This window comes from Mytilus edulis, chromosome 3 (assembly GCF_963676685.1).
Source record: "Mytilus edulis chromosome 3, xbMytEdul2.2, whole genome shotgun sequence".
Classification (NCBI taxonomy): domain Eukaryota; kingdom Metazoa; phylum Mollusca; class Bivalvia; order Mytilida; family Mytilidae; genus Mytilus; species Mytilus edulis.
The window spans coordinates 38387696-38412660 of NC_092346.1; the positions used below are offsets into that span (position 1 = coordinate 38387696).

Below are 24965 nucleotides of genomic sequence, written 5' to 3' on the forward strand. Positions count from 1 at the left end.
AGATAAGAAGCAAGTGCTATCTTCATTACATAAACTTTCAAATTCTGAAACATGGAAAGTGTTGATTGGAACTTCATACTGCTCAATTTTTTAAAAAGTTCTGTCTATACATCACATTTTATTCATTTTATACTTTGTTGATGCTCCGTCATGGTAACGCTTAGATTTTTAATCATCAGCTTCGTTAGGTGTCCTAAGTTTTGTCATCATTGCATCAACGAGAGCAGATGTATGGACTATAATCTGTTGATCCAATGAAGTTTTGTTGGAATTATTTTTTTATAATTTTCATTCAGTTTGATCTATAGATAACAATGTACTTTCATTGGAAGAAATTCAATACTGTATTAAAAATAACCCCTATCCTATTAACAATGATTTCCTTAAAGAATTTATAAATTTTGATTTTCTTTTTCTAGGATGCTATTTGAAATTTCTATGGGAAGAAAACTTATATAGGTTTCTATACGGTAATTGTTTGCGGTCTAATTAATGTTAAACGGCACAGGCTAATAACACATAGTACATAAATAAATTAATTGGCCAATTATTATTATTACTTTTTTAGATGAGTTATATGTACATATATATAAAATATAATTGAAATCTTAATAGATTCCATTTGAAATTTTATCTTTTTGAACATGTTTCCACAGTAGTTGAATAAGAATCGAATCACTCGTAAAAATAAATTGGTATAAAGCAAGTGAAGGAGGGTTTTAATAAAGAAAGAAGATTTTAATGATTGGCAATACAACATTTGAGATTTGGGTTATCTTGGAAATTATTTTTTCAGGGGGTTAAACACTAAGTAGTTCTACATCTTATGAATATATGGATGCTTTCTGAAATGTTCTTGAACATCAAGGTAAATGCTCAGACTTTTGGTAAGCGGTTTATAATCACTGCCTTCATTTTTTATAAAATGTCATCATGGCATTATTCATCAATGACCTTGTACCTGTATCATTCAGTTAAGTTCTTGTTGTAAATTAAATTAAAAGTATAAAAAGGACGATTGAAAAAACTAGATGATCATCTCTATAAAGTTGACCAAAGTTATTCCATCTGTTAGATTACAAACATAAATTATTTATTTCATATCACAGATAAATGACAATTTATAATATTTCAACAATTCAATTGCTTTTATTTAAGGCTTAAATTAAAATATTGTTTGTTTGCCCTTTACCGACCGACCCTTAAAATTCGTTCCGCCTGAAAAAAATTTATTTGTATTTATCAGCAAGATTTTATTTTATTTTATTTTTTCGTTCCTACCAAAAATCTTTTATTTGTATTTCCCGCTCAAAACTTTTTTACCGGAATCCTCGGGTTTTATCTTTATCGTGAAAGGTCTAGTCCGTTTGGTATCACGTGAGCGTATGACATGAACACTTGCATTTAGAGTTTCAAAGCATTTGTTTGAAATCGATGTTGAACGCTTTGCAATCATGATATGACGTACGTTAGCTCTGTATTTTTATACTTGAAGAGCAGGGTTCATTTACAAAAAAAGTTCGTTTAATACAAAATTATCAACGTGTGTACAAACCGTAGTATTTTGTGTAAACGGACGTTGTATTCTATGTAGGGATGGCCTTTTGTGATCCGTAGATCAGGAAGATTATGTTAACAATGCCTTCGACCAGCATTGCTATATTATTTATATCTGACATGAACCAAAGGTGACAAAAGGTGGACAGAAGCCTGTGAAGTGGAGAATATTTGGCAGTAAAATCGCCCATGTTTTCCATACAGATCATTTATAAATGCGATGCAAACTATGTGACAATTGAGTTTAAGTCTTGTACCATTTTTATTAGAAACATCGGCACATGCACACGGAAATTTAAACACTCTCGGGACTTTATTACTAGTAATGTATGTCTGCCCGGACATATTTTACCAGGACAAAGTTATCTCTTACAGAAAACCTTTAGGTAGAGGTAAGCGTACAAGGTACGTAGTACAGAATATTAGTGCAATCTAAAACTCTTCAAAGTTCCAGGCATATTTAAACGTTGAAAATATGCGGCACAGCTCTATATTTTGATATTTGAAAACAAAATAGTAGTGCATATGAATTAATTTCACATTCTACATGATACTTTTTTTTGAAGCGTAGTCCCAGAAACTTATTAGCAAAAGCAAAACAGACAAAAATGACATTATGCAGATTTTGTATCTATAAAATAAAAGATCATACCTACCTGCCTACCCATGAAAAAAAATATACCGAGCCAAGTTATTTTTTTGGGGAAAAAAATAAAATATTTTACCTACCTACCTACCCTGTTTCAAAACATAGGGTCGGAAAAGGGCAAACAAACAATATTTTAATTTAGGCCTAATTTGCATAAGAACAATATTTTTTTTAGTTAACAGTGTTAATCCCAATGATATAATAAGATACTGCTACATTGTCACTTTTATATTTCAAATAATTTCTGAATTCAAGTAATGGGATCTTTATGCATACATCAATGCTATTTTCGAAAATTAGAGGGTTGCTCTGGAGAAAGAGAAACAGATTTAATATTCCCATAAGTAGTAGATGGAAATTCATATTGCTACTCATATTTCCAGAATACTTTTTGTCAATTCACAACATTTCAAATGAATATTAATATTCTGATGCTCAGTCATGGTAACGCTTAGAATTTAATCATCAGCTTCGTTAGGTGTCCTAAGTTTTGTCATCATAGCATCACACAGAACAGAGAATTCAAACTGTTTCCTGTAGACCTATATAAGTAAATTTTTCAAGTTTTTAGGCATCAAGCCCAGTATTAAATTTAATTTTTTATGTTTTCACAGGATTGAAAATGGATAGGAAATTGTGATTGAGTGTCTAAATCAAATTTGAAAAAGGTATACGAGTTTCTTCATTTTTCTTATTACAAGATTTTTGTATGTCGCATGAACATGCAAGGCTCTGGATGGGGTTTACAGAAGAGATTAATGGGGTGCTAAAATATAAAGAATAAAGCAAAATCTCATATGGTTACTTTCTGAAACTTTCAACAAGAGGATAAATGCTCAGACTTTTGGTAAGCTGTTTATAATCACTGCCTTCATCTATAATAAAATGTCATCATGGCATTCTTATTTCTATAAGTTTAATATGATTATATTAAGTGTGTAATGATAAGCATTCTTGTTGTATCAATATAGTATTGATTACTTTACATGCATGCTACACAAGAATCCTTTCTTTTGATAAGCTGACAATAGCAGCACATACCAAAATTAAAAATTCTTCATAATAAAGTACAACATTTAGGACTACATGTCCTTCCCATTACAACTGAATTGTCATAACAATGAATAAGAAAACAAACAAAAAGCTTGATATAACTTATTATTTCATAGATGCCCTGCTGTTTCACCTATAAATGTAATAAGAATTGAATGCTATTTTTTTTTAGTAATTTCATAGGGTTATAAGTGTCAATCTTGCTAGAATGTTTTGTTATAACTTCTTGCTGGAGAAAACTGAGTTTCTATGAGGCATGAAAGGTAGTTGTAAACCTGTTTGCTGCCTAGTCTAGTTATTGCTGGCAAAGATAAAGAGGCATATGCTAGCTACTACTATCTACACATTTTGTATGTACCTTTTGAATTCTATGCATGCCACTGATATAAAAGACTGATATTTCACCCATTCCAGGAGGTGGATTTTTGGTAGTGAAAGATAAATGCTCAGACTTTTGGTAAGCTGTTTATAATCACTGCCTTCATGTTATATAAAATGTCATCATGGCATTCTTCCATAAATTATCTAGTACCAGTTTCGTTGTGTTGATGTGAATAGTTTTAGCTTATAAACATACAGAAAGATGAAAGATACACTTGCGCAAACCCATCTATTCAAGCAATGTGGGATAACACAGAAGACCAAATCTACTCTAATAAATTAATTTTTTTCTCCGGAGTTCACGATGTTGAGAAAACCTACCTTGTAGTATTTAAGGACAGCCAATTTAACCTTCTTCTTCTTGTGCTTGTTCTTTTTTGGTGTGGTGTAATTCTTCTTCTTACGTTTCTTGGCCCCACCCCTCAGACGTAATACAAGATGGAGGGTAGATTCCTTCTGAATGTTGTAATCAGAGAGGGTTCTTCCATCCTCCAACTGCTTACCGGCAAAGATCAATCTCTGCTGATCTGGGGGGATACCTGTAATTACACCGTTTATACTTAAGACATTGAACTATATAATTTTTATTAGACAAATATCAAGATAGAAATTTAAAGCACTTTAGAATAAGCACTTACTGGCGCATATTGAATTAATATCAAATTTCATCGTGATACAACATGAAGTCATTGCTCACAGCTACTTAAAATAAATGTTTGGTCAGGTTTCATTGGTTCTTTTACACAGCAGGATGTTTTTGCAAGGTCAAATAAATTGGAAATCATTACAATGCTTCTTGGTTGATGTCTGTTTTTGTAGAGTTTTTATCAAATTAGCTTTACATACTTTTCTTTTTCAGATGTCCATCAGTTGTATATCAATGCTCAGACATGGTAACGCTTAGATTTTAATCATCAGCTTCGTTAGGTGTCCTAAGTGTTGTCATCATTGCATATACATATAAAACCAGAACAAACTTGGATGTATCAAGACAGATATATTATTAATTACAAAGTGTCAACAAAATATAAATTTGCAGCTAATTTAAATCATTTAACTTGGTTCATGTAGTTTTGATTTGTTTTCTAAAAATACTTACAGTAGGTAACCTTTTAAAATTGAATATTAAGTAAAGTTACAACACTTTTTTTCCCCACTTCAAAAAATTTACCTTCTTTGTCTTGAATCTTAGCCTTGACATTCTCTATAGTATCACTGGGTTCGACCTGAAAAATTCATACAATAATTTTGGAACTTTATTATAATTTGGAAATCATTTGTCTGGTAACAGCTTTATAAGAGCAGGTTATTACTCAAATAAGGAATTTGTAAATATTTTTTATTCACAATCATGTCAGTTGTATATATATAGCTTTACTGCTCAGACATGGTAACGCTTAGATTTTAATCATCAGCTTCGTTAGGTGTCCTAAGTTTTGTCATCATAGCATTTACATATATTTATAACCTGATAACTGAGTAAATAACTAACCCGAGTATATTTTTATTTCGTCAATGTGAAATTCTAGCAATAAGCTTAGGGACGACATCAAAAACTTAAATCAAATAGTTTGGGGGTCAACATTGCTGCAAGTTTTGTTAATCTAAAATCAATTTTACCCAAATTAAGTTAAGAGGGAGAGGGGGGGGGGGGGGGGGGGGGGTTCAGTGAAAAAACTATGAATCAAGTTTTTTATCCATTGAACTTTTGATGTCGTCCCTTAAGGATCCAAAGTTCTTTTCTTTGGCATTAAATTTCTTACTGAACCAATCTGCACATACATTTTGTACTCCTCCACAGATCTTTTAATACAGTTTTCAATATTAATCAATGTCTTTGCCAAATATCCCATTTACAGTGCATACAAACAATGATACATGCAGTTCAAGGTTTTTTGGCAACAAAGTGACTCCAGTTTCAACGTTGTCTTTTTTTTGTGTGCTCAACAACTGTATCAATGCTCAGACATGGTAACGCTTAGATTTATAATCATCAGCTTAGCTTCGTTAGGTGTCCTAAGTTTTGTCATCATTGCATATCATTTACAGCTTATCATCAAATAGAAGGGAGAAAAACCAAGATGCTTAAAATTTTGCTGATGAAAGAAACCAGGTAGTCTTCCTACAATTCTTTAAATTCCAGGAATAAAACTTTTTTTTTACAGTGTGACCGTTACTAGCTATTTCAGTTTATAAGTAAATTTCTAAAATAAAGTTTCTGTTATTATTCTGTCATAAAACTGAATGACTTTTCTCATGATATACAGTCAAAGTACAAATGTAGATACATTTTTCAGGAGTACTACTAATTATGCACAGCATAATACAGGCAAGAAAATATTTGTTGCCATAAAAAAATTGAACCTTATTCATAAGCTGTAGTCATCAGTGATAGAGATTTATAATAATCAACAAAAGCTTGCCAGTTCTTGTACGAGTTTAATTTTCATTCAGGTGCACAGCTTAAGATTTGTTCTACATGTTTAAATATTCAGATCAAAATCTATTATTTAGCTTAGCAATTACATATTTAGTGTATTATCTTAGCTAGTTCTTTTTCGTGGCGGATTTTGTCAAAATACAGCCAAAATATAATATGATACTGTTCTGATGCTCAGTCATGGTAACGCTTAGATTTTTAATCATCAGCTTCGTTAGGTGTCCTAAGTTTTGTCATCATTGCATCAAATACTTCTACCTTAAGATCCATGAATCTTGTAAATTTATTACATATAAGCATGATAACTTGTAACATGGTGACCTCAAGTTCTATTCTAATAAAAATCCATCTGGGGATTATCTACTGTCTTACTAATGTTTACCCTAATCATTTTCCAATCTTGTTTAAGTTAGTTTTAACTGTTTCAAACTGGGTGTAAAATCATTTCCCTATCAGGGTAAGCAAGCGAAACAGAACAGGTTCTAACATCGCTTTAATTAATATATGGCAGAATTTCAGACACGCAAGTAATTATGAAGAAATGGTTGAGATATTGAATTTTACACAAAGGACTGTTTAATAAAAACAAAGATAAAGGGCAACTAAAGGCAATTATTTCAAATTTAATTTCATCTTCACTCTAGATTATAGTAAAAGCCTACTTCCTTGGCTCTAAAGTGTTCCTCATATACTCACAGACCAGTGGTAATTTTAAAGAAAAGACTAATTTCAGAAAGATCTTTGTTATACTCAAGCTCAGACATGGTAACGCTTAGTTTATAATCATCAGCTTCGTTAGGTGTCCTAAGTGTTGTCATCATTGCTCAAGCAATCTAAGTTTAACCAACCAATGAAATATGTTTCAGGAATGTTGGAAAACATCAGCATGTGTTTCAGCTCGTCAAATATATAACTAATTCTGGATACAATATACCCTCATATGGGTTAACACACATGAACCTACATTTTTTTGTGTTGACACAGCCATTATTTTCAGAAGAGGTTATGAATTTTCAAGTTAATTGTACATATATTGGTATTTTCTTATCCAAAATATGCTTTGTCATATTTACCTCAAGTGTGATGGTCTTGCCCGTGAGGGTCTTTACAAAAATCTGCATAATGTACCACCAGAGACCTACAATGAAACAAATAAAGAAATTTTAGTTTGACCATGGAATTACTTCGATGTAATAGACGTGATCATTTTTTGGATTTCTTCAATTTCATCAGGTTGGGAAAACCCTCAAATTTGGAATAAAGTAATGACTATCCATTTAATGAGGAGTAAATTCCAAGTGAAATAACATATTTTAGAAACAACTTTTAAGTACAAAACTTCAAAAGAGCACATTTATACATTATCTGCAGACACTTTTCTCATAGAACAATTCAAATATAGGAATATAATTTCTTTTACTTTAATATTTTTTAATATTGAAAGACATCTTTTTTTTTAAAGAAAAGTTGTTCAAAATATAGGTTTCCCCTTGTTATGTAATGAGGCTGCAGTTTTTCCTCTTCTACAACAGCAAAACAACCCCTTCTTAAAGGGGGTAGTCTCTTTTGAGGGGTATCCCTCATATGCGAGGTTGTTCTCAACTACTGAACTAGTCAAGATTACTCTACGGGTGTTTTGCCAGACAAGCTGGGGCAGCGTGACTTCAGATCTCATCCCGCATCAAGAGTCGACATATACAATGTAGATCAATATGAATACATAATCTAACACCTCATTCCTTTAAGATGCAAAAAAGCAGAATGTCTGAGTGTGTTCCAATTGGTTGACTACCGTGCAGACTGAAAGTCTCTCAAAACTTATCACCTTTGAAAATATAAGTTATAGTAACAGAAACGGTGTCGGTAGATCACAGACTTTAGAAGTAACAAAGTTACGCATCCATGTTGGACTGGTCAAAACAGCTAATCTCGACTAGTTCCCAACCTGACGAGTAATAAAAAAGCTCTTATTTCAAGTGAATTAATTATGGTTTTACAAAATCATAGAATTCAATTTGATTCAAGAATTACTAACAATTCTGCTGTATAATGTGTTTGATAGCTGACCAGATAGTCAATCCGCTAATTATGGATGCAACACAAGATTTTGGAAATAATGTTACTTAGGAAACCGTTTAGGACAAGGGTGTATGTGATGGGAATAATTGAGAACAGCCTAACAAGTTGATTAATGCAAAGATTAATGTAAATTATTGTTACAAGAGTAACAGTAAACCCACGTGGTTTCCACACGAGGCATGTCGGAACTGTAAAATTTCCTTTAAAGCAACAATCAATTGACTTTATCTCGTGTGTTAAGTTAAATGATTAATATTTTTGTCTGAGGACATAATAATAATGTTTATTTAGAAAAGTAAATTCAAGAAAAGGTGCTATTAAAAACGGCTACCAGGTTCACTCGATGGCGGTCGTAGGGAAAAGGAAGTGCTCGGCGATATTAATCTCAAAACCACTTTTGTTATTGAAATAATTAATAATAATAAATACACGATTCCAAGTTTCATTAATATTAAAATTGTAATTTGAAGATGTAAGAAAATCACGTTAAATTATTTTATATCTGTATATTTTGTTTATTAGAGAGTTTTAATGTAAAGGCAAGATTTCATCTTGAAACTTTTTAATTTAATGTTGGAATTTGCGTTTGGGAGATATCTCGCACCTGGGCCTATTAATCATTCAATAACTTTAATAACAGACAACCTAATTTTTTATATATACATTCAAACTTACTGTTATTTTTATACTGTCATAACATTAAGTTCAGTCAAGATGGACGACTTGTCAATTGACCACATGATAGGCCATCCTAGGAGTAATTGCACTTTAAAACCCTTCCCTTTTTTGCAAAAACTTTGATAGATATAAACAAATTAGCACAAAAAGATCTAGAGAGAAGTCATGACCGAAATTGTAACTGAATTATAGGAGTTTTGTCTTTTTTTCCTCATTTATCTAGAAACTGACGATTGAGAAACTAAACAGCAAAAATGTTCAGCGTGACAATATGAACTACAAATAAGCGGAACTCATCATTTGACTGCTTATATAATTTATTGCTCTTGGAAGACAATGTTTTCTTTTTTTTTTCAGTTTTCAGTTTTGTAAAAAGTATAAGAGATGAAGAAACTGTAAAGAGGAAACGTTTTCGTAACAATAATAACTACAGATTAGTTAACATGGTAACATTTGTAAATTCATGATTTATACGAAATATGTCCTGGAAAGACTGTTTTATCAATGTTTGCTTTTTTGCAGAAACTATGATTGAAAGGAACTGTCCGGCAACCAAACAAAAAATGTCTGCGCAATATGCATATGATCTTCAAATTAATCAACATGACCTCTACAACATGACAGAAATTGTGCATTGACTCCCTAATTAGAAACTACAAAATTTCGAGAGTAAACTGTGGTTGATTTTTTTCCCGCACAATACGGTCTAAAGAGTAGTCCTGGCTGAAATTGACACCTTATAAAAGTTATTTTCCTTGAATTACATGGTGTTTTTTTTTATATTATGTTGGGGTTTTTTTTAGTAAAGAAAGAAAACAAAAAATTGTTTAGCACAATAATATCTACCAATAAGTCACCTTGGTTTGAATAACGGAGTGGCTATTTGTCCGGCCATTGCAATGCGTATGTCATATAGTGTGAATTCGAAAGTAAGTGTAATATTAACTTCAGTAGCACCAAGGAAGCGCGTGTAATCCGATCACTGATTTTCAATATTAATATCATGGCTGAAAACGGCGATATCATGATATTTGGGATATATCTTGCAGTTTTCGGAATTTGACAATGGAACACGCCGGATAGTATGAACTTCAAAGAATGATAAAATCTTATAAAAGGGACTAAAAAAATGAAATCACAAGGAAAATGGGAAATAAAAGATGCTCATTATAATGGTCATGGAACGACTCTGGATCATTATTTGTTCCATTTGATTTACACTAAACTTCTGGCCAAAGCTTATAGTGAGTTTTATTCAACCAGGTAAGTTTTCGCTAAAATGGACTATCGAAAATACAAGTGAACGGATAAATCCGGTGCTAAACTGAGCTCTAATGTTGGCGCTCAAATGTCCCCTAGTGGTTCAAAATTTTTCGCTAAAATGTCCTGCGCCCTTATCATGATCACTTTATTCAATACATGAACATATACAATTTCAAATATTTTCAAAATTAATAATTGATAGTCATATTTATTATAAATTAAAAAAAAATATAGTCAATTATGATTTAATTTACTTTGAGCGATACATGTAAAGGCTCGTGTGAGCCTCTTTTATTTTCTTCTTTATATCACTTGTGTGCTTGCTAAGAATTGTTGAAACGAGTTATCTCTAAAAAGATTAATTGCTGATGTTGCCCATTCATTATTAGAAATTATACTAATGGAACAATTTAGCTAAATAGTTCATTACCGTGAGTGTTGAAGAAGATCTGTTACAGTAACAAATATGGTAAAACTCTAGTAATATTGAAATCTGTTATCACCTTTCACGGATTTGGCTTTACTTTTTGGACCTTTTGGATTAAAGCTCTTCATCTTTTATATAAGCTTTGGATTTCAAATATTTTGGCCACGAGCATCACTGAAGAGACATGTATTGTCGAAATGCGCATCTGGTGCAACAAAATTGGTACCGTTAATTTTATTAAACAACATGAAACCATAAGAAGAAATGACCTGAACCCTTTAAATATATTTAGGTCTAGGGTCAAAGGACAATGTCCACCCAAAATATATTAAAATACTGGTGGCACACATATTGTGTATCATAATATTCTTACATGAAGCTATATGTTTCGCTAGAGGAGAGGAAGTGAAATTAAGTGTATTGGTTTCCAATGATGAGATGATTTACCTTGTTTAATCTGAAACTCAAGTTCATTTGATAGTTTTACAAAAAAGATGTTGGTTGCCACATGATATATAAAAAAGAAGACGTGGCACTGAAACTAACAACTATAAGTCACCGTACCGACTTTAACAATGCTCATATTTTCTTTTTTACTCATTATTTTGTCTCAACACAAATTGTTGATAACCGTAGAATCGTGTTGCATTTTGAGTTTTGTTATTTCTTTTATGATGGCGAGAACTTTTTTTTTCTTATTTTAAATTTTCTGTCACCATAAAAAAAACTTGAAAATATGGAAATTGAAAAAAAAAATGGATACTGGCACAAACTTTATGAATGTTATCACAATTTCTGTCGGATATAATACAAATTGTATGTTATGTCTCTGTTTTGCCATGTCGAATACTAATAGCAAGATACAATGATATAACTTTTTTTAAACCACAATATTAAAATTTGAAACTGTTGCAATTTCTACAAACATCAACCCCTGACATGTATTTTTTTTTTCACGGAACGTGTTTTTTAAAAGACAATTGGCATTCCTATTGGCTCCAAATGCGCTCCCCTTCACGTCAACCAGGTCCTTATTATTTTTAGAAAGTACTCACTGTGAGCTGTTCATCGGCAATGAAAAGAAGATAGCTTTTTCTTTTACTTCACATTGATCTATATAGATGATGTTCTCTCATAAATTATAAATTGCAGACTAGGAAAATGCATATTTAAGGGGGTTCGCGGGCCTAAATCATTTATATAGGATTTCTCTATATTTTTCTATAAATGAACTTTATCTTATAGTTAATAGAAAATTAAAATAAAAAAGTGGGATCACCGTTCATTTGCGCTCACAATCTGCCTTTGAAAGAAGCATACATTTTTGTAAAGGTGTTTTTTTTTCTGTTGAAGTAATAGGAGAAATAAAGGTAATATCGAAATAAAAAAAAGAAATTTATTACAGAAATCGCTAAAATTTTACAATAATTTAGTTTAAGTACAGCTTATATGGAAATTATATTAAAAAAGATAGGTCACCGATGAGTTGAAAAAGATATTTCAATTTTAGAGCCAAAAAATGACATTTTTCCACCAAAGGGAGATAATTTGGAACTTTTTCAATGATGTATACATTTTGAAAGTCATCTGGGGCCAACACGAATTGATTGTTTTGAATGATTTTAGTACCATATGATAAAGTAACAACTACAAAAGGAAATAAATAAAATTTGTAATGAAAAACAAATGTTTGATTTTTTTCTGAAAGTTTTATACCCTCGAGCCTCCTTAAATGTTTTTTTTTATCAGAATTTAAAACTGTATAACTTGAGTGTTCAAGATTTATCCAACCTTTCCAATATTTGTCTGTTTGTCTTTTTATTTATACCCATTGCGTTGAATGTTTATTTTAAATATATGTGTTTAACTGTCCCTCTGGTATCTTCCGCGCCTCTTTTACTTCAAACTTTGCGGGAAAGTTTGTAACAGGTAGTACATGTAGACGAAATAGAATCACAACTGTGACGTACATACTGAATCTCAAAACGTTTATGCATGCGAATTCTCCGGCATCACGATCGCTCACGGAAATTGTAAAAGATGGACAAAAGGAGTGCTACGTATCAAATGTTCAGGATTTGTTCCTGCTCAACGAAACTACGGACAGACTGGAAAAGGTATATGTTAGTGAATTTTATTTACTTATGGTGTCACTGTTGTCTTATGTGATCTGATGAGAAACTTCATAACTTTTTAATTTTATTAATAAGAACTGTTTTATTTGTAATTTTATAAATTAAAAAGTTTTAAAAATGGAATACATAAAAGAAATAGAGAAAAGAAGCAAAAAATAACCGTACTCCCGTGTGTACGTTGGTATCGTTAAAATAACGTCGAATCACGTCACAACTATTGTTCCACTGTTTCTACATAGTTACGCCAAAAGATCGTGCATAAAGTCGCTCCAAATTTCACTGCTTAATATTTCTTCTAAACCTTGAAAATGTTGCAAAAACTTGCAGATTTCTGGACTTATAAAGATTGGGAAGTTTTGCAAGTAAGTTTATTTCTTGAAATTAGAAATAAAATTTCCCGTTTTATTCACTAATTAATAAAATTTGCTTTCTGAGGGATGTACGCCTCGGCCACCTTCTTCTTCCACAGCTTAAACCATAAAATCCGCGCTATTTTTATCTTTATTATAGTTTGTTAGCCAAAATAATTTATGGTTTCCATATATAAATGAATAATACAGTTTTTCATGTTTTACGTTTTCAATGCAAAGCAGCGCGGTGTAAAAGGGGGATGTTGGCCATGGATAAATGTCTGCTTTACGTCCAGCGGCAAATTAAATGCAAGTTTTAATCTAATATGAATGTTGACAATGCATGGAATAAATATACTCTTTTCTTTGATTTGAAGAATGTGTCGTCTTATTTTTAACACTTATACTATAATAAATGACTTGTCTTGAAAATCAGCGCTTATACACAATAGACCACTTGTCCGTAATGCTAATCCCCAATTTTTAAAAAGTTTTGTAAGCCATACTATCTTCAGAAGACAGATGATTTACATGTATTTTCTAAATCTATGCATTAACCCTTTTTTATGCATTTAGGTTGTGCATCCATTTAATCTGCGTCTGGGTTTCTTTATTTCTATATTATATTTCGGTATTTCTTTTGCAGACGAAAGAAAAGAGACCAAGATTCGGTCCGTTGCGAAAAGTCCAAGATTCCTCTTCTGATAAACCAACACCGGTAGAATGGCTGAGTGAGACTATAAAACATCAAGATTCAGTTAGATTCGCCGGTGGGTCGGGAGAGCCTGTGAATAACACCAACAAAGTTTTGGTGAGGATCTTTGTTTAAAATAGATACTAAGATAGTGCATCGCATATGCATAAGGGTGTAATTATGATAAAAAGAATCTCTACACCCACTCGATATAATCCATTCCGATTGAGTACCACTTTTACTGCAGTTCTTCACCCTTAAGACAAATCGATGCTTTTGCAACGGAGTACAACTTCAAAAATTATTACCTCACTTCAAATCGGTACTTCGTGTTTGTATTGCAAATACACGCTTACGAATATACAAAAAGTGGTATGATTGCCAATAAGACAACACACCAACTAGAGACCAAAAAGTCGAAAGTTTAAATATCTATGTATGGTCATAAAAAGAAAGCTTTTAGCAATGGACAGAAGTGATAGTACCATCAAGGATTAGCATAAACCTGATTTTTTTCAAAATGTAACTATGATCGCTTCAAAATATTCAAATCAGATTGACGTTTAAAGCTGTCATTTTATTAAGATTTTGATTGAATGATATTTTTTATTTTTGCAGGATGCTGATTTCAAGAAACTTCCCAATACTTCTAATGTTCAACAATCAAATACTAACGAGGTAAGTAACATTAGGCTTATTAATATTATATGGAGATAAATTTGTGACTAAACAAGTAAACTTTTAACAAGTTGTTTCCCCCCTTTTGATATACCACCAAAAAGGTGACAGAACTTTCGGGATCTATACAAGGTTAAAATCAGGTACTTTTTGTCAACTATGCAGAATATTAATTTACAAAATCTATCTTTTTACTGTCTACATAGAGTATTACAAAAAAAAATACATTTTGTTTCAGAATACTGACAATGTTGCACCAGGATTCTTCAATATACAAAATTGGAGAGAGACTTTTGAAAGGAAAATGCAGGTATTTATTGATACAAACTTTAAATTAAAAACTACCGTAAAACACAGACTGCATAAATCTGTCACAATTTGATTTATAATTTTGAGCCTCAAATTAAGTTTTTTTTACTTGGTTGGGCACTATAAAGGTCTAGCTATGAGTACTTTCATTTCTTCTTCTTCTGTTGTTGTTTTATATAAAAAAGAAGATGTGGTATGATTGCCAATGAGACAACTATCCACAAAAGACCAAAATGACACAAACATTAACAACTATAGATCACCGTACGGCCTTCAACAATGAGCAAAGCCCATTTTGTCCTACTCTTGATTTGTTTTATCCAATTATTTTCTATCCTTTTTATAATTTGGCACCCCATTATTCTCTATTCTTAATTTTTTTTGGCCAATTTTTCTCCTTTCTTTATGCTTTAAACATATATCACTTGAAACTAAGTAAGGGGAGGGTACCAATATAATATCAAAGTAATCAATTAAAAGAAAAATGCCACAATGACATGTAATAACATAATGACCGGTATGAATTAATGTTTAAATGTTCTGAAGATTATTTCAAATAAAATCGAATAACGAGTGACATCTTTGATTTCAGATACCAACATATACTGGTTTCTGCACTTCATACACCGATTATTCAGACCATCTTGATTCTCACTGCAAAGACGTCTCCCTCGAGGACAACCAATCAAATCAAGAGGACCTATACTGGAAACAAGAATCATATTACCGGTCTGCACAGGAAATCAGAGAACATAACAGGAACTCCGATATATCGAAGCTAAATATCACTTCCGGAATAGATATCGATATTGCAGATATTGCTGCTCAGCTGATGAAAGGAGATTCTGTTCTTGATGTCGTAGACAAGATGGCTGCCAAAGACGACTGGAAAAGCAAGATAAGTTTCAGTAAAACTGATTTTCAAAGTCAGCCATCCAAAACAAGAACCTTGAAATTAAACGACTGCTCTGAGGTTGTCGTTAACCTAATTGAGAAGACCCATCCGATGCTTCATAAGAAACCGATTTCCAACACCAAGACTCCATGTCATACGCCATTTTTACCAGTTCATCGACAAAACGCTTTTAATCAGATTCCGATTTCTACAGACTCACTCCTTCAAAGGTCAAACGTCAAACTAAACTTCTTGTCTACAAAGCAGAGAGTAGACCCATCCATCCCACTTTTTCGATCAAAATCAGACTGTGAGGTGAACTTCAGCAACATCTGGGACTGTATGCATCAGCGTTTTGTCGTTTGCTCTGCATACGAAAATAGAAGGCCAACAATGGAAGTACCAGTTTATATCTCTGCATCATTGGTATCTGTACAAACAGCAGTAGTCCCCGAAAACCACAAAAGAAAGGCTTCAACAACATGCACTAATCAACCAGCTGCAAAACGTCAACATAGTTATAATAAAAAATCTCAAGTGGCATCTCGACTGAAGCAGGCTGCATCATCATCATGTAATGACCTTTTTGCTACACCACTATTTATTCCATCCAAGCTTGACCAGACTGCTTGTTTTTCATCTACAAAGAAATCGTCAGCAACATACAGACATCAATGAGGACAAATATGACAATTCTAAGCTCAACTGTGATAAATTAATATGACAATTCTAATCTCAACTGTGATAAATTAATATGACAATTCTAATCTCATCTGTGATAAATTAATATGACAATACGGGTAGTTTTATAAAAATCTGTTTTGTATTTTTTTCTTCTATTTTTATAACATTTACAAAGGCTTTATGATGATTCAAAATGTTTTTAGATAAAAGGTAAGTATATAAAAAAAATATATGCGTTGATCATGATGCAAATTCATTTTGAAGCCTATGTTTAATTTTAATTTGGCTGTAAACTTCATACATTATACTTTATTATTTGTGTAAATGCATGTGTGTATGATTGTACGATGTATGTATGCTTGTATGAATGCATGGTGTGAGTAAGTATGTTTTGTTTGTTTGTTTGTTATTGTGTGTGTGTGTGTGTGGGATGTCTTTGTGTAAGCGGTTGCGTGATTGTCGGCTATGGAGCTGTATATGGTTGATGCATGTTTGTGTGAGTGTTTGTGTGTTTGCGTGCATATGCACTTGAATAATTCATGAATAATTGTAAATATGAATCTTGTTTGTATGAATTTTTGTTTGACCCTGAGGGTCTGGATGGGATACTTATTTCTGTTTTTTTTTTTAATACCATCTTTCTTTTTTGGCCCAATCTTTTATCTATTCTGTTAAATTCAGCACACCGTTATTCTCTTTTTTTGCCATTTTTTCTCTTTCCTTTATGTTTTTGGACTAATACTTCTGCATTTTATTGCTTATTAATCTCTATTCTATCAAACCCACCAGACCCTTGTGTAAGCATTGTATATTTGAAATTGTATGTTGTATAAATGGGATTGTATAAAAATATTTTTTTCGAAATTCTCGATGTTGTTGTCATTTTGCCTTTCATGAATAACAATATAATAATAAGTTTTATATACAAACAAGAAGATGTGGTATGATTGCCAATGAGACAACTCCACAAGAGACCAAATAACGCAGTAATCAACAACTATAGGTCACTGTAGACTACGACCTCCAACAATGAACAAACCCATAACGCATAGACTACTCTCGAGACTACTATATAAGTACCCTAAATGCGTATGTAAAATAATTCAAACGAGAAAACTAACGACCTATTAACAAAATGATGAACGAAAATTTTTTTGATACACACCAACAAACGACAATTCAACCACTAAATTACTGTCTCCTGACTTGGGACAGGCACATACAGATAGTCGAGTGGTAGTCTCCTGGCTTGGGACAGGCACATACAGATAGTCGAGGGGTAATTTCCTCACTTGGGACAGGCACATACAAATAGTCGAGGGGTAGTCTCTTGACTTGGGACAGGCACATACAGGTAGTCGAGGGGTAGTCTCCTGGGACAGTCACATACAGATAGTCGAGGGGTAGTCTCCTGACTTGAGACAGGCACATACAGATAGCCGAGGGGTAGTCTCCTGACTTGGGACAGGCACATACAGATAGTCGAGGGGTCAAACTTGTTTCAGATGACTCCAAAAGTATATAAAAAAACATGTTTTTTTTTCGAATCAGGACAAATAAAGGTAGCATATGAGATTGATAGTGACATTTTCACCGGCAAAATCAAGCTATCTCCCTTATTTCAACCATAGTATATATATTGAAACCATATGTTTTGTTAATCATTCTGAAGAAACCAATGCTTTGTAGTCAATTTTAACTCCTAGTAAGGGACGAAATCAAAAGATCGATGTAGGATAAAAAAACTTAAATCAAATAGTTTGAGGGGGGGGGGGGGGGGGGGGTCGGGGTCAACATTGCTGCAAGTTTTGTTAATCTAAAATCAATTTTTACATATATCCCTTTTGGTCAATCAATTTCCCCCAAATTAAGTTAAGGGGGGGGGGGGGGGGTCAGTGAAAAAACTATGTGAATTAAGTTTTTTTTATCCTTCTTTGAACTTTTGATGTCGTCCCCAATCTTATTAAAATCCGATCTCTCATCGCTCCCGTTTTCTGATATGTCGCGTGGGAGATCTAACGAAACCATACATACATACATAGTTAAGTATGTCTCATATTTTGAAAAGATAATGTCAGCTTTCCACTTGTGAACTTTTCATTTTTATTTGCCAAATTTCAGATGCGCTTGTATATGGAGTATGATCCCCGAAGTTCATACGATATTTCATTGTCATTGGAGAGCATGCTTTTGCGTGATTTCCTCGACAGTGGGGTTTTACTTACATGAAAGATACCACCTCTTCTTGTTTTTATATTCTAAAGGGGTACAGATGAATCCCTCCCTTTTGAAACTTCATAACTTGAAATAAGTAGATGTCACGGGTATGATTTTGTAAAGCAAAATTATATCCGGGTGAAATTTGATCCGGAGGAAAAAATGTCACAGTAGTTGTTATTATTTTTTATCCGGAGAAAAATACTTCCCTGTGATATTTTTTCCTTTGCCGTGAAATTCTATCTGGGTATTTAACTTATTGAATAGTTATTAGAAAAAACTTATCCTTTAAAAATACTATGAAATAATAATAGTGTATTTGAAATAAAGCGAAATTGTTAAAAAAAATGTATTATGATGGGAAATAATTTCACAAATTATCCTTGAAAAAATTTCCTGAAATATTCAAGTCAATATCATCCTTTTAAAAAGAAAAATTATCATGCATTATAGGGAAGAAAACCAGAAGTAATTTCAAAGATCGTAATTGTGAAAATAATATCATGATTAAATAAGGTTAGTGAAATACATGTAAAAGTGAGTTGTTTTCAGATCTCAGTACAAATATAAATTGAGTAGTAAGGTAGAAATTTAGTTGCATTACCACGGTTAACAGCAATAGAAGAATTTGATTATGATGATATTTTTATCTGGGGACAGAGATGTAGTTGTTGATTATATGGAAATCAGATAAATCATAGCATAACAATATATTGGAACAAAAGCATGTGTAACGGCTGGTTATTTTTCAGAGGCGGATTTAGGGAGGGGGACACTGAAGCGTGACGGAATCGCCCCCCCTTTTTAGGCAGTCAGTGGAAAATGAAAATGAAAATTTCTAGATCAACCACTGGTTTTTACCTGTGAAATGTTATCTGTCTTATTAAATCAAGTTGTAAGTCATCTTTTTATATAAATGAATATATAAAAAATAAGATTCAAGGAAACATTTCACTATAAAATAGATTCAAAAATATATTATATTAATATCTTTAAAATATAAATTGCTAATAATTACCTCCCTTTGACAAATTATGCAAATTTGGTCTACCTTTGTGAAACATTTTATAATTATAGTCGGGTATATATTGATTGTGAGTAACTTACATAGAAATTAAAGGGACTCTATTTCACACGGTTCTGTGAAATATAGTACGACAAATATATACCGGTACATACTATCCGCATAACACAGATAGATTTTCACTTCTCTGGAAAAAATCAATCTGTGAAATACCATGCCTGGGAAAAAATTACCGGGACAAATTATCCTCAGGATAAAATATCACAGAGGTAGAAATAAACCGTTACATGATTACCAATGAGACGACTCTCCACCAAAGACCAAACGATGACATAGAAGTTTACAATTATAGGCCCCGAAATGACAAATGTAAAACAATTCAAAAAAGAAAAACAAATGACAAACCAACCGGCTATCAAACGAAGACAGATATATGTTTCAATGGGCGTAACTAAAACCCTGTCCTCCTATCTTGATTGTGACATCACCGAGTTTGACACATCATTGAATTGTACTTCCGGACGGGAGGATTTACTTATCATTTTGGAGATCTATATCCCTAGTCTTTGATGGGGTCTGTGTTAGTTTACAGGCGGTTTGAAAGCAGAAAATTGATAATAATCATAATAAAATACAATTAGGCTGCAAAAACAGTCATGAACTACTAAATAATTCTTACAATTTTTAAGTTTTTATAATCTTTATTGCAAAATTACACCCATAAGGGTCAAGCAATACAAACAAACAATTATACATTTTAAATACAATGGAATACAATGAAATACAATACAATAATAGAACATATTTTATAAAAGTTCAATTATGAATTTATGTATAAAACACAATTATCATGAGCTTGTCTCACACGGGTCTGACCCCCTCAGTTCTAAAGACTGCTTAATGAAGACTTCAATATGACAAACAAGTTCAGGGATGGGGTTTAGAATGTGTTTTAGTTTATTAAATGCATCAAGATGTTCAAATGATGGTACATAGTCTTTTAGATGGCTCTCTGTGATTGGTTGTTATATCATTTCAGGAAAGCATTATGAATGAAGTTTCATGCAAGCACAAATTTGTTCTTAAATGTATATGATGAAGGGCCGGAAATATATTTTTTTTGTTGATCCAAATTAGGGAAAATTTTCTGCGAAATCGTAAGGTATCGTGAAAAACCCCAAAATTCACCAAGAAAAGCCATGGGACCATACATATTTGAGTGGGTAAAATCACAAATAGATATCGAGCTTCAATTACACAACAGCAGTTTTTCCATAATTAGTTTATTAAAAACGCCTTTTAAGGATGTATTCTTCTGACTTTTCAGTCTCGTTGAAATCTCGTTCTTGAATTATTTCCAAAACATGTGATGGAATTGGGAAATATCAATAAATTTTAAAAATATTATAAGCAAACATAAACCTGTGAAAAAATTATGTATTTACATTGAATGGTTTTTGCGTATTCCAGTTTTCAAATTTTACGACCAATCTAGTCAGTATTCTTAGCCCAAATTTTGAGAAAATGGGTGAGGGTTACAAAAAATGATTTTTTCAAGAATCATGAACATCCAATATCAAATTGTTTTTTTCAAATTTCTTAGATATGTCTTTTTTCATTCATTTTTAACAAAAAAATTGAAATAATATGCATTTTGTTCTTGAAACTGAGAAAAATCACAAAAATAAAAAATTGACAGCATGGTAAATTTTACACAAAAAAGCATCAAAATATGATTAAACTTTCTTATATTAACACCTACCTATAGTTTTTGTAAGTAAAATTTATTCAGATTGGTCCACTTCATCTTTATAGAAAGTATGAGAAAAAGTTTAATTGTGGAACTGTGATTTTTTTCATGATAATAGCCCAAAAATAGCCTGGGTAAAAATAGATTAAAAATGGGAAAATCATCAAAATTGGCCATGTTTAAAGGGATGTAGCAAAAAAAGAAGTGCACCACCATATGATTTTTTCTTCGCCAATTATTTTGTTACAGTCTTATAAACCCAAAAATCAGGTTAAGAAAAAAAGTTTAATTCTAGAAATGTTTGGCTCCTCAGAGGTGTACATCCTTAAGGAGATAATTGCTAAAAATAGCATTGCCGGCAATTAGGCCACCATTTAGTACTTTATATTCTTACGTTAGCTACGTCATTACCTCCCCTGTAATTGTATAGTATGCCCTTAAATCTATCCTTTATTACTTATGCTGCCGGAAGTTAGAATTTCGTCTGCACATCCGGTATGGCTTCCAAGCAGAAATACACACGATTAGAATCAGAAATAGAACGACATCGTTCAGAAGCTAATTGGGCAAAAGCTGTCGAAACAGCACAGTTATTAGCGACTAAGAATCAAGGCCTTGGTATAATTTACATTATAGATAGTCACAGTCTAAACATGCAAAAGAAAACATGGGTCACAAAATAACAAACATATCCACAAACAAGGCTGCAAGATAACTGTAAATAAAACATGTTGACAAAATGCCGAAGGGAAACATCGACATAATCCTGAATAAATATAAAAACCATCCTAAGAAAAAAACTTCTAAAAACCTTACAAACACTGCATCAGACTTGTGCTCCAGTATTTAAAAAAGGAGAAAACATCATCATGGAATTTATGCAGGCGTCAAACATTGGCGTACATCAGACGTACAGAGAAAATTGACATTGGTATACGTTAGTTGCACGCAAAAGGAACGCTAAGCAATTTTTATACCCGTTTTGCATAAGTTTGAAGTATTTGAAATGCAAAGGTATATGCTTGGTGATCGCTATAAATTTTCATCTAGCTGAAGTGTTTCTCTAGCGTATACGCAACAAGCACGTAATACATATGCTAAAAGCGCATTGAAAAGACTACAGACAAGTTTGAGACACGTTTAGGGCATATTGTATACGCTTCAAGATCGTTAGGCTTTAACTAAAACGTACATGTATGCCGGTGTGTTTGTAACAAACAACCAATAATAAAATGTCCCAGACAAGTCCAAAGCAAGGATTGTCGTCCCAGTTATACAGGGCTCACACTACTTCAGAATGATAGGGAGGATGGACTTCTCTTTCTAAAACTAATAGGAGAAGTGGTGAGATTTGAAAGAGAAGTGCTCCTATGCGCGCTGTACTACAATGTTTGAATTTTACTACATAGTATAAAGGTCATACCCTTTATACCTTTATACCCTTTATCTTCGGGTCCTTACATAAGCCAAAGGCTTCTACTGACCCCTCATCTTGGATTGTCGTATATGATTTCTCATCTCATAATAATATATTTATATATAATATATTAAACTTATCAAAAAATACTTATTTAGGTAGTGCGCAGCTGAAACACTTAACACGAACATATGAATTTATATAGGTTCCAATTTTCGCCATTTAATGCAGATTTAAAATTATTCAGAGTCTTTGCCGTCACGTTAAATCTGACAGGTTATTCCACTGATCCACTACTCTAATTGAAAAAGTATTTAGTCTATGTGTGGTCTTACACTGTTTTTTAAAAAGTTTTAATGAGTGACCTCTAGTATTATTAGATGGTGCTAAAGTAAATAGGCTCATCCAGTCGATGTCATCTATACCATGCAACGCTTTGTAGACTTGTATCATATCATTCCTATCCCTACGATATTCCAAAGTTGGCAAACCCAATGAACGTAGCCTGTCTTCATAATTAAGATGACAAATATTTTTTACCAGCTTTGTGGCCCTTCTTTGTACAGATTCCAATTTGCGGATGTCTTTTTTAAGATACGGTGACCAGACAAATGTCGCATATTCTAGCAGTGGACGCACTATTGATTTATAAATAGTAAGAAACATATCTTGATCCATGTAATCAAAAGAATGATTAATAAGAGACAGCACTCTCTGGGCTTTGTTATAAATATCACTTATATGTTTTTAAATTTCAAATTAGACTCGAAAGTTACTTCCAGATCCTTTTCTTCATTCACTGTAGATAATGCAATAAAATTTCCGGATTCATCCAACATGGTATAACAATATTGCAGGTCATTGTCAGGATTAATATGCAATACTTTACATTTAGCAGCATTAAATTTTAATTTCCACATATCTGACCATTCACATAATCTGTCCAAATTTTCCTGTAACTTACATCGCTCATAATATGACGAGACTTTAGAATAAACTTTACAATCATCAGCAAACACTTTCACTATACCCTCTACTATATCAGGAAGATCATTTATAAATATTAAGAAAAAGAACTGGTCCTAAAAACACTTCCCTGAGGTACACCGCTCACCACGTCTGACCATGTTGATGTTGTATTATTTATACGAACACATTGCTTACACCCAGATAGAAAATATGTAAATAATGTTCTTTTTATACTGATCTGAGTATGCAATTAAAGTAACAGTTCAAATTGAAAGACGTTTAAGTAAAGTTCTTGTGAGAAACTACCAACTAAATATCTAGCACTAAAAAGATTTTTTTTTTTATGTCAAAAAGGCAAAGAAATTATATTATATCAATTAAAGTTTAATTAAAAAACTACCTTCTCTTGTGTATGAAATTCAGTGTTTCTCATCTAAAGATATACAAAGGTAAGCTGGACCATAATATATTGATATTAGTATAAAAGTCTTGAGTTAAGCAACTTTAATCAATATTTTGAAAATCCATATAAATTATATGGAATTATATACACCAATCAATAAGTTGTTTTTTCAGGGCACTTTGCTAGCACCAATATATGTCCTCATTTACACTAACAGCTTACCTCAATACCTAAAACTGAGTCAAATTAGTATTGAAAGACAACATCATCTTTTACCATGTTTACATGTACCTGCATATCACCTGCTAAAACAATTGCATTAAGTTTCAAGAAGGCATTTGAAGCTGCTATAAAATAAGAGAAAGACTAGCTCAGTCATGACTTTCCACCTTGAAAAAATGCGACATTTCCAATGTGTTAACTAAGAAAAAGCAAATACATTTCTACTACAACACCAATGGTAAAATCAGTGGTGGATCCAGCATTTTAAAAAGGGGGGGTTCCTAACCCAGAGTAAAAGGGGGGTTCCAACTATATGCTCCATTCAAATGCATTGATCGGTCAAAAAAAGGGGGTTCAAACCCCGGAACCACCCCCCCCCCCCCCCCCCCTCGATCCGCCACTGTAAAATTCTTAATCAAGTCCAATCAATAAAATATCTAGACATAACCCTTTCTACATATCTAAGATAAAATACATACAATACATACAACAATCAGCAACAAAATCAAATAATCTTCATCATTTATCATGGTGAAACCTACATATTAACTCAAAAACTAGTAAGGAAAAAGCTAACCAAACAAGAGTCAGACCAAAAATAACAAATTGTTGGAAAGTATGGGATCCACACATTTAAAAAAAAAAATATACCTGTAAACAGAATGAAACAAGTGCAAAGAAGAGTTGCAAC

The 24965-nt window shown here is 32.4% G+C and overlaps 3 protein-coding genes across 6 annotated transcripts in view; 2 read left to right on the top strand and 1 right to left on the bottom strand.

Annotated features, from left to right (window-relative positions):
• LOC139516451 (ubiquitin-ribosomal protein eS31 fusion protein) overlaps positions 1–24965 on the bottom strand; it is a 40151-nt gene that overhangs the window by 1816 nt on the left and 13370 nt on the right. The window contains exons 1-4 of one of the 2 annotated variants that reach the window (XM_071306586.1): positions 8491–8620; positions 7154–7218; positions 4812–4866; positions 3962–4179 (exon numbers count right to left, since the gene is read on the bottom strand). In XM_071306586.1, coding sequence (XP_071162687.1) covers positions 3962–4179; positions 4812–4866; positions 7154–7218; positions 8491–8605 — 453 coding nt within the window. In that variant the 5' untranslated portion in view covers positions 8606–8620. Of the gene's footprint in view, positions 1–3961; positions 4180–4811; positions 4867–7153; positions 7219–8490; positions 8621–24965 lie in introns of those variants that run through there. The other variant, XM_071306587.1, reaches the window with a different exon arrangement.
• Positions 12480–16401, top strand: LOC139516446 (uncharacterized). 3 transcript variants are annotated; one of them, XM_071306564.1, is made up of 5 exons: positions 12480–12650; positions 13659–13823; positions 14325–14384; positions 14623–14694; positions 15286–16401. In XM_071306564.1, exons 1-5 carry the CDS (start codon positions 12519–12521, stop codon positions 16264–16266), a joined length of 1410 nt encoding a protein of 469 aa, XP_071162665.1. In that variant the 5' UTR covers positions 12480–12518; the 3' UTR covers positions 16267–16401. The 3 variants fall into 3 exon arrangements, with proteins under 3 accessions (XP_071162665.1, XP_071162666.1, XP_071162667.1); XM_071306565.1 differs by having other exon boundaries at positions 12480–12644; XM_071306566.1 differs by lacking the exon at positions 12480–12650 and adding an exon at positions 12890–13024.
• The window catches only part of LOC139516442 (tetratricopeptide repeat protein 7B-like), a gene marked incomplete in the record, with an annotated part of 22851 nt that continues 19621 nt past the window's right edge, over positions 21736–24965 (top strand). Inside the window, 1 exon segment of the mRNA XM_071306558.1 lies at positions 21736–21881. Within this exon segment, the coding sequence (XP_071162659.1) occupies positions 21761–21881 (121 nt within the window).

Coding starts and splice junctions, on each gene's coding strand:
- LOC139516446 (XM_071306564.1), top strand. CDS start 12,519: ATGCATGCGAATTCTCCGGCATCACGATCGCTCACGGAAATTGTAAAA. Junction 13,824..14,324: donor ATAACACCAACAAAGTTTTG/GTGAGGATCTTT, acceptor TTATTTTTGCAG/GATGCTGATTTCAAGAAACT. Junction 14,385..14,622: donor AACAATCAAATACTAACGAG/GTAAGTAACATT, acceptor ATTTTGTTTCAG/AATACTGACAATGTTGCACC.